Source organism: Panthera tigris, chromosome B3 (assembly GCF_018350195.1).
Source record: "Panthera tigris isolate Pti1 chromosome B3, P.tigris_Pti1_mat1.1, whole genome shotgun sequence".
NCBI lineage: Eukaryota > Metazoa > Chordata > Mammalia > Carnivora > Felidae > Panthera > Panthera tigris.
In genome coordinates this window covers 134,369,261-134,383,185 of record NC_056665.1, presented here as the reverse complement: position 1 = coordinate 134,383,185, position 13,925 = coordinate 134,369,261, and the positions used below count along the sequence as shown (strand labels likewise).

At 37.3% G+C, this 13,925-nt stretch overlaps 1 protein-coding gene across 2 annotated transcripts in view; it reads left to right on the top strand.

Moving 5' to 3' along the window:
• TRIP11 (thyroid hormone receptor interactor 11) overlaps positions 1-13,925 on the top strand; it is a 61,139-nt gene that overhangs the window by 10,332 nt on the left and 36,882 nt on the right. For both annotated transcript variants that reach the window (XM_015543381.2, XM_007094951.3), the window contains exons 3-8: positions 510-620; positions 3,302-3,580; positions 5,743-5,811; positions 7,282-7,447; positions 10,067-10,432; positions 13,619-13,659. In XM_015543381.2, coding sequence (XP_015398867.2) covers positions 510-620; positions 3,302-3,580; positions 5,743-5,811; positions 7,282-7,447; positions 10,067-10,432; positions 13,619-13,659 — 1,032 coding nt within the window. The remainder of the gene's footprint in view (positions 1-509; positions 621-3,301; positions 3,581-5,742; positions 5,812-7,281; positions 7,448-10,066; positions 10,433-13,618; positions 13,660-13,925) is intronic.

The following is a 13,925-nucleotide window of genomic DNA, read 5'->3' as shown; positions in this document are numbered from 1 at the left end:
CTTTTTATTAGCAGAAAATCAAATAAGCAGCATTTTTTTTTTTTTTTTTTTTTTTTTTTTACTTTGGTTCAGAATTTTGCATAATCTCTATTAACATGGCTATTGCACTTGTAGCTTTGATTGAAAGTGTACTTTAAAAGCCAGAATTCTGGGGGCACCTGGGTGGCTCAGTCAGTTAAGTGGCTGGCTCTGAGTTTCGGCTCAGGTCAGGATCTCACAGTTTGTGTGTTCGAGCCTTGTGTCAGCATGGAGCCTGTTTGGGATTCTCTCTCTTTCTCTCTCTGCCGCTCCCCTGCTCATGCTTACTTGTGCTCTCTCTCTCTCTCTCTCTCTCTTTCAAAATAAATAAACTTTAAAAAAATAAAAAAGCCCAGAATTCTGAGAACTTTTATATTTTATATCATTTTCTGTGTGAAGCAATATATTTTTCATGATGCCATACACATAACTGTTACTTACATGTTTTACTTTAGTCTTTTTGTTGAAAATACTTTTTTCTTTGCTTCTAGAATGAGAGACTCAAAAAACTTTGTACTGATCTAGAAGAGAAACATGAAGCATCAGAACTTCAAATAAAGCAGCAATCTACAAATTACCGAAATCAGCTACAGCAGAAGGAGGTAAAATTTATTACAATTACTTCATATTTATTTCACTCTAATGTATTTAGGAGGGTTTTTGAGAGTTATAAATCAAGCTATATACAGATCGAAAAACATATTGAAACGGTGATGAAGTTAATAATCCCCAACTCAGTTTGATACCAGTAATTTAACAAGAACTCTGACCTTTTCTGTTATATTTATATTTTATAAGCTAGCCTTTAATTTCTACTTTCCCAAAGAGGAAAACTCTTTCAATAAAATATCTTTAGGCATCTGTTGCTTATAATTTCTGATTTTATGAAACCTAATTTCTCATCTATTTACTTTAAGTTGTCAATCAGTGTGATAATTGCTAATGACATTTTTTAAAAATGATTTTGACTACTAGTGTTAATATATATTGAATTGACATTTGCTTGATTTTCCATGGGAAAATAGAATATTAAGTATATCAAGTTGACTTACATTGTTCTGTAAATATTTTTTCCCTTTAGTTTGTTAGAAATGTTTATTTTGGAATTGGCTTATCTTTTCTTCGCAGTGCTGGTAATAGATATTCTGTAATTTAACCAGTGTTATCATGAATCCTTAAAATATAGATGATGTTTCCATATTTCATTCTGTTGAATTTTCTTCAGTGTTTAGTATGTAAATGGAATTCAGTAAATGCTCCTATTGAATTGAACTATTTCTTGTTTTATCCAGATCATCTGGGCTCTCTTCAGTATGTTGAGTAAATGTTCATTTCTACCATAATTTCATTATATGAGTTTTTAAAATTTAAATACATTGTTTTTTACTTCTTTTAGTGACATACTAAGATGAAAAATGAAAGTAAGCCACATTAAAGATAATTATAAACATTTAAAGAAGAGGTTAAATTTCCAATCTGTTGGGAATTGATTTCATAAAATACAATAAAATTACTTCAAAACTAAAATGAATATAAAAAGGCAGAGTTACAGGTTCGAGTTAGAGCTAAAGGCCCACTTATTAAAAAGATTTAACAGATTATAAAATTACTCTGTCAAATTGCTTTAAAAGACTTTAAGCCTTACTCATTCTATTTCTGTACCTGTCATGGACTGGTAGTAAACATTCATGCCTATAGTCCACAGACCACACTTTGAGCAGCAGTGACCTCTAGGTATTACAGTAGAGCAGTGGTTCCCACCCAGGGGTTTACAGCTGAATCATCCATGACACCTTAAAAAAATATACATGTTTATGCCCTCCAGGAGATTCTGATTTTAGTGTCCTGGGAAGGGGCCCTGGTATTGGTATTTTTCAAAAACTTTATAGGTGATTCTGATACTCACATCCTAATTGAAAACACTGCTGTGGAAAATTCAGCATTTAATTTTCTACTTAACTGAATATTAGAGGGCAAATTAGGCATTTAAGTTTAGAAATGCCTCTTTGTTATTAGAGCTTGCATTTTTTAACTCTACAACTTGATATGTGTCCATTTTATAGGCAGAACTTGCTTTGTGTTAAAGCTATGCTTGAAAAAATTATGAATTTCCATACTTTTTACCAGAATGAAAGATAATATGTGACTATACTTAAGATCTGCTGTTTTCTGCCGTGATTGTGATGTTCATAATCCCTAAAGATGCAATTCATCTCATGACATTTATGGAAAAATGAATGAAATATGTGCACTGCTATAGATTTCTATTAGAGAAGAGGCTCTGATGAGAAACATGTTTGTTAATATATTTGACGTCATTGTGTTTGGTTTTTGTTTGTCTAATTGCTTGGCTTTACGTGCATAGAAATATTGTTGGCTGACTCCCAGTATCAGATTCTCCTCTGTCGTGGCGGGGTGTCTTCCAGAGTAGGTATTTTATAGAAAGCTTATCTGAATTCTCCCTATCTTACTCACTTTTATATTTTGAGTAATCTCTCACCCGAAATGGATCTGGCATTATGGTATGTCCCGTAATTTCTTTTGGACAGTGAGGTGGTATTGCCAGTCCTCAGTCAAAACTCCTCTGTAGGTTTCAGTATTTTTGTACTATTCTTTCCCTGAGTAAACTCAAATTTTCACCGGCTCCTTTTTGCCAAGGCTAAAGCAAAGGCCTCTTTCAATGTATGATGTTTTCCTAAGACTCATGGGCTAATAACCACAGGCTCACTGTGCTGTCTAAGATTAGATTAATAAAGCATTCTTCCAGCTGTTGTACAGACCAGTAGAAAGTTACCTCTGATTCATGGTGCATTTTAAGTCTAAATTCAGCCATGATCAGTTATATAAGACTGTTCCAAAGATGCTCTAAGGAAACTTCTGATACGTAGGCTGATGCAGCTTTCATTTTCTCTTCACTTAGAGTTTGATAATACAAATAGAACCCTCGGAAATTGCCTGTACTACCTGATACATCGACAATAGTAAACCCGTGTTTAATTGAGAATTTAATTGCTTCAATTAACATATGAGTGAGATTCTGATCTTTGCGCTATTTGAAATATTATCTGTGCTTTAACTGGTAATCATGTGTGTTTTTTTTCATGTTTGGTTTTTAAATAAAAATGTGTGGTTAGGCTATTATAAAATACTAGGATTCAGTTGGTAGAGTTACCATCATTGGATAGCTTTAAATCATTATAACTTTTAATGTTATGAATCTGTAAACAGATCAATGTGGTTATTTTAAAGTACGTTCTCTAAAACGCAGATTATAAATGTATAGGTAGAAATCAGCCATCTTAAAGCAAGACAGATCGCACTACAGGATCAGGTGCTGAAGCTTCAGTCAGCTGCCCAGTCAGTAAATTCAGGAGCTGGCCGAGTACCAGCAGCACCTGCATCGTCTTCATTTGGTTATGGCATCAGTCGTCATGCTGCTGCTTTCCATGATGACGACATGGACTTTGGTGACATAATTTCATCCCAACAAGAAATAAACAGATTGTCAAATGAAGTTTCAAGACTCGAGTCTGAAGTTGGCCACTGGAGGCATATTGCTCAGGTTGGTAAAATTGCCATGAGTTTTTGAACATTCTTAGTAGAAAGAGTGGTTCTGAATGTAGAACTTTTGCTATCAGAAAGAACCCCAGACTAGGAAATTGAAAACCTGTATTCTAATCCTGCCAGTGATTTTCTGAGTGATTTTGATCAGATCATCTTTCTTTCTCATCTTAGTTTTTTCCTCCCTCTATAAAATATTTGGAAGAAATTCTCAAAAAAGTTTAGAGCAACAGAACTATGTTTTAGAATAAAATAAAGGCACGTCGGGGTGGCTCAGTTGGTTGAGCGTCTGGCTCTTGATTTCAGCTCAGGTCATGATCCAAGGGTAGTAAGATCAAGCTCTGCATCGGGCTCCTTGCTGGGTGTGTAGCCTGCTTAGGATTCTCTCTTGTTCTGTCTCTTTATCTCTGTCTCTCCTTCTCTCCCTCCGTCCCTCCCTCTCTCCCTCTCTCCTTCCCCTACTCTCTCTGTCCCTCTCTCCCCCTCTGCTTCTCTCCCTGCTTGCACGCACCTCTCTCCATAATTAAAAAAAAATTGTTTTTCTTTTAAATAAAAAGTTACAAGTCCAGGACTTAAAAGAGATAAAAATGGAGTTGCTATGGTTGAACTAGCCATCTTTTCCCCTGGAGTCCTTGAGGCTTCTTTGATGGCAGTTCCAGGGCTCCGAGATACCAGATTGAAACTACTTGCATAGATGTTCTCTGAAGTTCCTTTATCATTAGTTATGTGTAAGATGAAAATTTGATCATTGGTGTCATAAAATACACTAAACTATTTTGTATTATTTTTTGTGCAGTAGAAATTAAATCTTTGCTATTTGGACAGTAAACTTTCTTTTAAGGAACACTTTCCATCTTATGTATCAGATTTTATATACTATTGATATTGTCAATAGATGTGAGACCCGAAGTAAACTCGAACATTGCACATTTGGATTTAATTTCCTCAATGTAGAGAAAAAGTATAAAAGTAAAGAAATTGTTTCTTTTTGTGAGTGTGATCTAGTTATATAAAGGAGAAACCCTACCAATTATTTTTTTGCTTCTCAAGTTGCTAGACATTTCCCGTACCCAAAATACATCTTAGGATGATCAGCTTGTCCATTTTATCTTTAAAAATGTAGTAGCTCTTAAGCTACTATAATACTGTAGATTCCCTGTCCTACCTTCAGAGATTAGGATTTTGTAGCTTATTTTAGGGCCCTGGAAATTGCATTCAAACTGTAAATACCCCAGGTGATTCTGATACGTATTTTAAGAAACGTAAGATTTCATAGGGAAGAGGTGTTTTTTGAGTATGTATATATAAGCATATCTTGAAGGTTTACTATATTACCTATAGTAGGATATCATGGTGGAAAAGGCATAATTGGGATCTTTCACAGGACTTAATTTTTCAGCAAGGCATAGTAAAACTTGTGTTATATTTTACAAGATGTTTGTATATATGCTATCCTAATATATATTAATCTTAGTAACTGTGTGAGGTATTTATTACCTGTGTTTTACAGGTAAACAAAGTAAAAGTTTAATACACATATTGTCACAGTGAGTAAGTTGTGACTCAACCAGACATCTTTTGACTCTGAATCCTGGAGTTTCTGGTATACTTTGTTCCTTTTTTTATCCAGAGAGCAGCTTTTTGTTTCCTAACACACTGTATAGTAAATGTTAAAAAGATAAATGAACAACATTCAGCTTTGAATGAGAAGAGAAAAATCCAAAAGTTCTTTTAATTGTTAAACTAAAGGTTGTTCTGTATTGGGGTAGAGATCCAGGTAAAATCATTTTAGAAAGATTTTTGCTGGGTTATGATTAGAATTAATGTTGGATAACTTTCCATTTTGAAAAATTTTCTTTTAGGAAGCTGTTTGATTACCAAATTTACATTTTGTTAAGCTAAGTAAAATATTCTCTGGTGTTTTCCTTCTTAACAGTTATTTTGTAAAAGTGTCTCCCTAATTAACAGACTCTTGAAAATTATCTTTTATTTGTTGTGTATTACAATTGGACTGGGTTCTTCAAAAGTGCTTGGCATTCTTTAATCAGAATTTGGGAAATGCTCCCTTTTTTGAAAGATGTCGTTTAATAAAATTAATTTGTGACTTTCTCTTTTACAAGAAAATCAATACAATTATTTTCTAATTCTGTTTTTCTGATCTAGACTTCTAAACCACAAGGATCAAATAGCTCTGATCAAAGTGAAATCTGCAAACTGAAAAGTATCATTAAGGTAAGACAGGTTGTTGGAACAATGGCTATTATACATCTAAAATTGGCTTATTAAAAATATATGTCTAAATTAATGGAAGGCTCAGTTATAAAGCTAATTATATAGAGTATGATTGTTTCTTTTCCGTTTTGTATCTTCGTTCTTTATGACAGTAAGGTGTATAAAAATGTCTCTTCAAAATTGTTTGGTTTTGAACATTTATTTTTTTTAAGTATATTTCATTAGTCTGTACTAGTTACTATATCTTGTAAAATGGTCTTTATTAAAACAATTCCAAGGTTTTGCTGAAGTTTTCAGGGTTTAAAGGATATTGACAAAATAAAATGCTAATACTATTCACTGTAACTAATTATTTTCCTTTAATGGTGGAATTTTGCTAGTTTGTGTCTATTATTATTTCATTCAAGAAAAATTTTAGTTACATAAAATTATCATATGGCACTGAATTGTTTTTAGTGTATAAATTATTGTCAGATATAGAATTTTTTAGTTTTTGGTTTTATTATTATTGTAATACTAACATGGGTGGGTTCCCAAGTCAGACCTGTGTTTGAATCCTGCCTCTACTATTTACCAGCTGTTCTACTTTGGACAAGTTACTTAATCTTTCCAAGCTTCCATTTTATCCTTAGTACAGTAGATCTCATAATACCTTCCCTGTAGGATTGTGTTAAAGTTTAAATGTAAAGATCCTTGCCAAGAGCTGGCACTGAAGTAAGCGCACAGGATTAAGGAACAACCTTACTTGTCTTCTCAGGAAGTAGAAGCTAATTTATAGATTAGGATTCTTGGGTTACAAGCAACAGAAGTCATTACTGGCAAAGTAAAGCAAAAGAGGATTTACTGGAAGGACCCAGGTTAGTCTGTCCACAGGATTGAAAGAAGTATTGAGCGTTTTGGTTTTAGGATGGACAGGATTGGGAATAGCATTGGGGATGGACAGGATTGGGAATAACATTGGGGATCTAGAGAGTGGGACACAGTGGACCAACTTTTCTGGGTGTAGCTATCACAGTGCTTCTGGGCCAAATAATTTCCCTCTTTGAAGGACTCTGCTCAAGATCTGGATTCCTAGGAGAGAGACTGGTGGTCTCAGCTTGGGTAGCAACGTGCCTTGGTTAACAGTTTGGGAGTCCCATCAAGACTGGTGGAAGGAAGGGCTGAGCAAGAGGTGGGAGTAATAGGACACCAGCTACAGACTGAAGGTTGGGACTGGCATCGATGGGATATGTCACTAGCAAGAGAAGCTCATGGTCACAGATATGAAGAAAAAAAGATATTCAAATTGTTCTTAAGACCCAAGAAAGGCAAGGGTAGAGTCAGAATTGTCCAGATTTGGAGGCTGTGTTTAAATTCTCTTCAACCATAGCGTGTTCAGAGAATTATTCTTAATACACACTTCTGCACAATGAAATAGCTTAGGTGTATCATTGATTATAAATGGGGTTAACCTTGTTTTTATTTTTTAAGGAACTTAAACAGAACCGAAGTCAGGAAATTGATGACCATCAACATGAAATGTCAGTGTTACAGAATGCACATCAACAGAAATTGACAGAAATAAGTCGTCGGCATCGAGAAGAATTAAGTGACTATGAAGAACGAATTGAAGAACTGGAAAAGCTGTTACAACAAGGTTGTTAGTTTTTATTAACTTAATGTATTAGATGATATAATTAAAAGACCAGCCTAGTAATGTGTGATCAAGACACTGATGTAAACTTGGACTAAGTTCTAAAGAATGAGTGAATGACTAGTTCTGTTCACCTGCCAGAAATTTGCAGTGGCATCACTATTATCAGGATTATGTGGAAATTGGGCCACCTGCATGGCTCAGTCGGTTAAGTGTCCGACTTCAGCTCAGGTCATGATCTGATCTCAGATTCATGAGTTCAAGGCCTGTGTCGGGCTCTGTGCTGACAGCTCAGAGCATGAGCCTGCTTCAGATTTCGTGTGTGTGTGTCTCCTCTGCCCCTCCCCTGTTGGCACTCTGTGTCTCTCAAAAATAAACATTTAAAAAATTTTTAAAAAGGAAAGATTATGCAGAAATGGAAAGGTCCATTTGCCTTTGTGACAGATAGTTACAATACATAGATTTCTTTGTATTGTTTGGTGGTGGTACTTTGGTAATAAATGATTAGAACTATTTTCACTTTCTGGGGCACCTGGGTGGCTCAGTTGGTTGAGCATCCGATTTCGGCTCAGGTCATGATCTTGCAGTTCGTGGGTTCAGGCCCTGAGCTGACAGCTCAGAGCCTGGAGCCTGTTTCGGATTCTGTGTCTTCCTCTCTCTCTGTCCTTTCCCTGCTGACACTGTCTCTGTCTCTCAAAAAATTAATAAATGTTAAAAAAAACCTTAAAAACCAATAGAACTATTTTCACTGTCTTTTAAATTCATATACATAGGCTTTTTAGTAGTTCATTCAAATAATATTTTTCCTTGACTATTTTTTTTTTTTTCTTTTTTTTTTTTTTTAATTTTTTTTTAACGTTTATTTATTTTTTGAGATAGAGAGAGACAGAGCATGAATGGGGGAGGGGCAGAGAGAGAGGGAGACACAGAATCGGAAGCAGGCTCCAGGCTCTGAGCCATCAGCCCAGAGCCCGACGCGGGGCTCGAACTCATGGACCGGACCGTGAGATCGTGACCTGAGCTGAAGTCAGACGCTTAACCTACTGCACCACCCAGGCGCCCCTCGACTGTTTATTTTTAAAAAGCTTTATTATGAGGGCAGCTGGCTGTCTCAGTCAGTGGAGCATGTGACTCTTGATCTCAGGGTCATGAGTTTGAGTCCCATGTTGGGAGTAGAGATTACAGGGGGAAAAGATCTAAAATAAAAATGCTTTATTATGGTAATTTTTTTAAAAAGTTTATTCATTTTTGAGAGGGGGGAGGGGCAGAGACGGAGACAGAGAATCCCAAGCAGCCTCCACACTGTCAGCACAGAGCCCAACGCAGGGCTTGATCCCACAAACTGTGAGATCACGAACTGAGCCAAAATCAAGTTGGATGCTCAACTGACTGAGCCACCCAGGCGTCCCTATTGTAATTTTTTAAGACTTTGTTTTTATAACAAAATTGAGAAGGAAGTGCAGAGATTTCCCACATACCCCCGCCCCCAAACGCATGCCATCCCTCCTATCACCATCACTTAGCAGAGTGGCCCATTTTCCACCAAAGATGAACCTACACTGACACATCACGATCCCTCAAAGTGCACAGTTTACCTTAGGGTTGACTCTTGGTGTTGTACATTCTGTGGGTTTGGACAAACTTATGCACATATTCATCATAATATACAGAGTAGTTTCAGTGCTCTAAAATCCTTTCTACTCTGCCTACTCACCCCCCACTTGCCCTCCCCACCAATCTTTTTATCGTCTCTATAGTTTTGCCTTTTGTAGAATGTCACATAGTTGGAATCATACAGTATGTAACCTTTTGAGATTGATTTCTTGCACTTAGTAATGTGCATTTAAAGTTCCTCCATGTTGGGGCGCCTGGGTGGCTCAGTCGGTTGGGCGTCCGACTTCGGCTCAGGTCACGATCTCACGGTCCGTGAGTTCGAGCCCTGCGTCAGGCTCTGTGCTGACAGCTCAGAGCCTGGAGCCTGTTTCAGATTCTGTGTCTCCCTCTCTCTCTGCCCCTCCCCCATTCATGCTCTGTCTCTCTCTGTCTCAAAAATAAATAAATGTTAAAAAATTAAAATTAAAAAAAAAAAAAGTTCCTCCATGTTTTTTCATGGCTTGATCCCTCACTTCTTTTTAGTGCTGAATAGTATCACATTGCCTGGATGTACCACAATTTATCCATTCACCTCCTGAAGGACCTCTTTGCTTCCAGGTTTTTGTAGTTATGCATAAAGCTGCTATAAACATCATTGTTCAGGTGTTCATGTGGGTAAGAGTTTTCAGTTCCTTTGAGTAAATACCAGGGAGTGCAGTTGCTAACCATATGGTAAGGTTATGTTTCATTCTGTTAGAAACTGCCAAACTGTCCTCCAAAGTGGCCCTACTGTTTTGCATTCCCACCAAGAGTGAACGAGAGCTCTTGTTCCACATCCTCATCAGCATCTGGTGTTGTCCATGTTCTGAACTTTGGCCGTTCTGATGGGAGTGTAATGGTATCTCGTTGTCTTAACTTCCAAAGATTTTCAGGTTCTCACGTCTGTTCAATCTCGTAGCTGTATATAGCAAGCTACTTATCTCTTGGTAGCTGACATTTGCTGTCCTTGATTTTCTGTTCATGTTCTAGGTGGCTCAGGAATTGCAGTCACTGATCACTTGAAAATCCATGAGATGCAAAAAACTATTCAGGATCTACAAACTGAGAAAGTAGCGTCTACAAAAAAAATTGAAGAACTTGAGGATAAAATAAAGGACATAAATTCAAAATTATCTTCTACAGAAAATGACAGAGATGTTTTGAAGAAGGAACAAGAACGCCTGCACGTTGAAAACAGACAAATAATGGAAGAGTGTGAAAACTTGAAACGGGAATGTAGTAAATTGCAGCCTGATGCCGTGAGGCAAGGCGATGCTGTGACAGGAAGAGAAGGAATCCTGTCGCAGGGGGCCTCGGTGCAAGAGGAAGTGCTCAAACTGCAGCGGGCACTGTCTGGTATAAAATGTTTGGAACTTACTGATGATGGGTGTTTTTTTGCGTACCAGTTGTTTTAGAGGCACACTGAGTACTGTATGGGAATGGAGGAGTCATGGAAACGACTGTATAGAATTTGAATCGAATTGTTGGTTTCGCTTCAGTGCCATAATTAACGGATAACAAATAGGAATTTTCTACTAAAAAGGCTTCACTCCCTGCCTCATCCTTAAGTATTTACAGGGGACTCATTGCTTTAGGAGGCAGTGTAGATTTTTGGGAAATGTTTAGTAGCTGTTTATTGGGAGGAGGTGTGGGTGTATTTCTGTTAATCTGTGTAGAACCAAATACTTTCTGGAACTCATTAGGGTCCAGACCCTCCAGTTAGGGAATGCAGCCTCCCTTTTTTAAAATTCTGTATCACCTTTTGAAATGATGTCCTGTATCGAAGCAGACACAAGAGTGATAACCATAGGTCTTTTATCATTTTCCATGCTGAAGCTGGTACTTCGTTACCATACCTGTGTTCTGTGTTAGAAAAAATAAGTTATTGAATGAAATAGGCCAAACACCAGTATTCGTTCATGCCAGGAAAACATAATAGGAGCTCTTTAGCTGCAAAGATGTGTTTTATTTGCATTTTTGTCTTCTCACAATATAAACTCTCACATTATGAACTGATTGATTCTTGCTCTGGAGGGTGTTTCTAGCCCTTGGGTGCTCTGCTCCCCGATCCCCGCCTCCAATCTGTCTCACTTGCCTAGTTGTTTATCCTGAGTGCCTGACCTGGATGGCCAACTCTATAAATTCATATTAAAGTTAGGTTCAGGGTCACTGTGTCGTCGTTGGCCTCCTCCCCCTCCTCCTCCCCCTCCTCCTCCCCCTCCTCCTCCTACTCCTCCTCTCCCAGCCTTAGTGATTGGTGGCATTTACCAGTTTGCCAAAACAGAGATTTTGAAGTCATCACCTAGCATATCCTGAAGGTTCTATTTCCTTAGCATCTCTGGCTTGGTACTCTTTCAGAGGCATTCTAGGGTTTCTCACAAGTGCCTCCATTCTAGGAGCTGCCAGGAAGGCAAAGAGAAGGCTGTTGACTAGGGATCTAGACTTCTTTCTTGTTTGACTTCAGAGTATCTCTGCTCTTTTCAAAATAAATGCATCTGTTTATTCCACATATTGGGTGACTCAGATGAATTCATTTGCTTTGAAAACAAACCTACTGCCCTAGTCCTTCCTCTTTTTCCAGTTTCCATGCCACTGAATAACTTCAGCCAATCAATTTTCTTTTGCCTGATTAACTGTAGTAGTTTCTTCATGGAGCAGAATAGCACAGTAGTTAAGTACATGACTGTGCTAGAATCCAGCTCTGTCACTAATTCAGTGACGTTGGGCAATTTAATTACCATCTCTATGCTTTTGTTTTTCTATCTGTGTAGTTGGGATAATGATACTATCTTCCATAGTTACAGTAGTAGTAATGGGGATTCTCTGAGTTACTACCTGCAGAGTTCTCTCTAGAACAATGGCTATCCCGTAGTAAGCATTACAGAAATGTTAGCTGTTATTATTTTCTGGTCTCCATGATTCCTTGAATCAGTTTTTTTTCTTTCTGCAGCCAGGATGGTTTTTCAGAAACTCAAAACAGTTTACTTCCCTGATTGCAATACTTTGTGGCTCCCTTGTGAACTTCAGGGTAAAGTCTAAACCTCATACTTGCCATAAAATGTCTTTCATGATCTGGTCCCTGTCTCCCCCTTTAATTTCAGTTCTTCCCATTCTCCTCACGTGCTAGGCGTTAGCCGTACTGAACTTTCTATACATCTCCTTAAGCCGATGATGTTATTGTCTATTAGGTCTGTCGCCTTTGCATTTGCTGCTCTGTGTGGAGTGTCTCTGTTTCTCTCTGCTAATTCTTAAGTACATTACAACTCATTGCAGGTATCGTATCTACTGGGAGATACTATGCTGCTGCTTTCCTAGCCTTCCTCACCCCTTTCCCACCCCCAGATCGAGCAGGTGTTTGTCCTTTCTGCTCCCTGTAGCACCTTGCGCTCCCTGTATCATACTGTACTGTGGTCACGTGTTTACTTGTTTGTCTTTCCTCTGAATAGAAAGCTCCCTGAGGGCAAGCAGGGACTAAAGGTTTTCATCTGGTTGTCTAGCAACTGACCTCACAGTAAACGTTCAGTATTATCTGAGTGAACATTGAATAAATCACTTCAGCTGGACTTAAAGTATTCTGTCTTTGTGTTCTTCCAGAACTATTTCTATATATGGATCTATCCATAATACCAGCTTGAATGGCCTTTCTATCTGTTGTCATGTCCAAGTCACTTTATTTATGTTTTTACTGTTTGTTTATTTTTGAGAGAGAGCGTGTGTCACATGAGCAGGGGAAGGGCAGAGAAAGAGTGAGACAGAGGATCTGAAGTGGACTCTGTGCTGACAGCAGAGAGCCTGACATGGGGCTTGAACTCAAGAACCATGAGATCATGACTTGAGCCAAAGTCAGGTTTTTAAATGACTGAGCCACCCAGGCTCCCCTGTCATTTCTAAGTCACTGTAAACATTGAGAATTGGGGCACCTGGGTCGTTTAGTTGGTTGAATGTCAAACTCTTGATTTCGGCTAGGTCATAATCTCAAGGTTTGGGGGTTCAAGCCCCATGTCGGGCTTTGTGCTGACAGTGGAGAGCCTGTTTGGAATTCTCTCTCTGCCACTCCCCTGCTCACTCTTGCGCTCTCTTGCTCTCTCTCAAAATAAGTAAGTAAATTTTAAAAAATAAAGAATTGAGAGATTATTGTATTGTGGTATAAATATGTATTCTTGTTTTTAGCCATTTCCCCTCAATCTCAGTCCTTTTACTCTTTCCTGTACAAAAACTAATCAACTCATTTTGAAACATTGTTATTAGTGTTTTTATCAAGGCAATAACTTATGACTCATCCAGATATGATTATACTTATTTCTTGTACTGTTTCATAGAATTACATTTTAATGGAGCTTCTAACTGGCATTTATGTTATGAATTCTATAGTATAGTCAAATAGAAATGTAAAACAACAAAAATACATTTCAGTAAGTACCATTAGGGTTTGCTGATTGTGCTTATAAATACACTTTATTTTAAATGAGTTTTATTTCTGAGTTTATTACATAGGAGGTAAGAAGTTGAAGTATTTTAATGTCAGATTCTTTGTTTTTGCAGATGCTGAAAATGAAATTATGAGACTGAGTATTTTAAACCAGGTAAACTAATGCTAAGAGAAAAACCTTCTGGCTTTTATCGAGAAAAAGTATTTCGATTATTGTAGTTGCTTGTTTTGTTTTTTTTTACAAATTCACGTGAACTTATCCTGGGAACTTGCATCTTAGTAATTTTACGTTTGCTGATAATGGTAATTTTTTGAATCATAAATTGTCATAATTTTAAAGTTACATAATTGGAAAATGCAGGTATATCACTTTCAAGATTAATTTGACAGACATTATATTACGTATATGAGTGGAAGCAG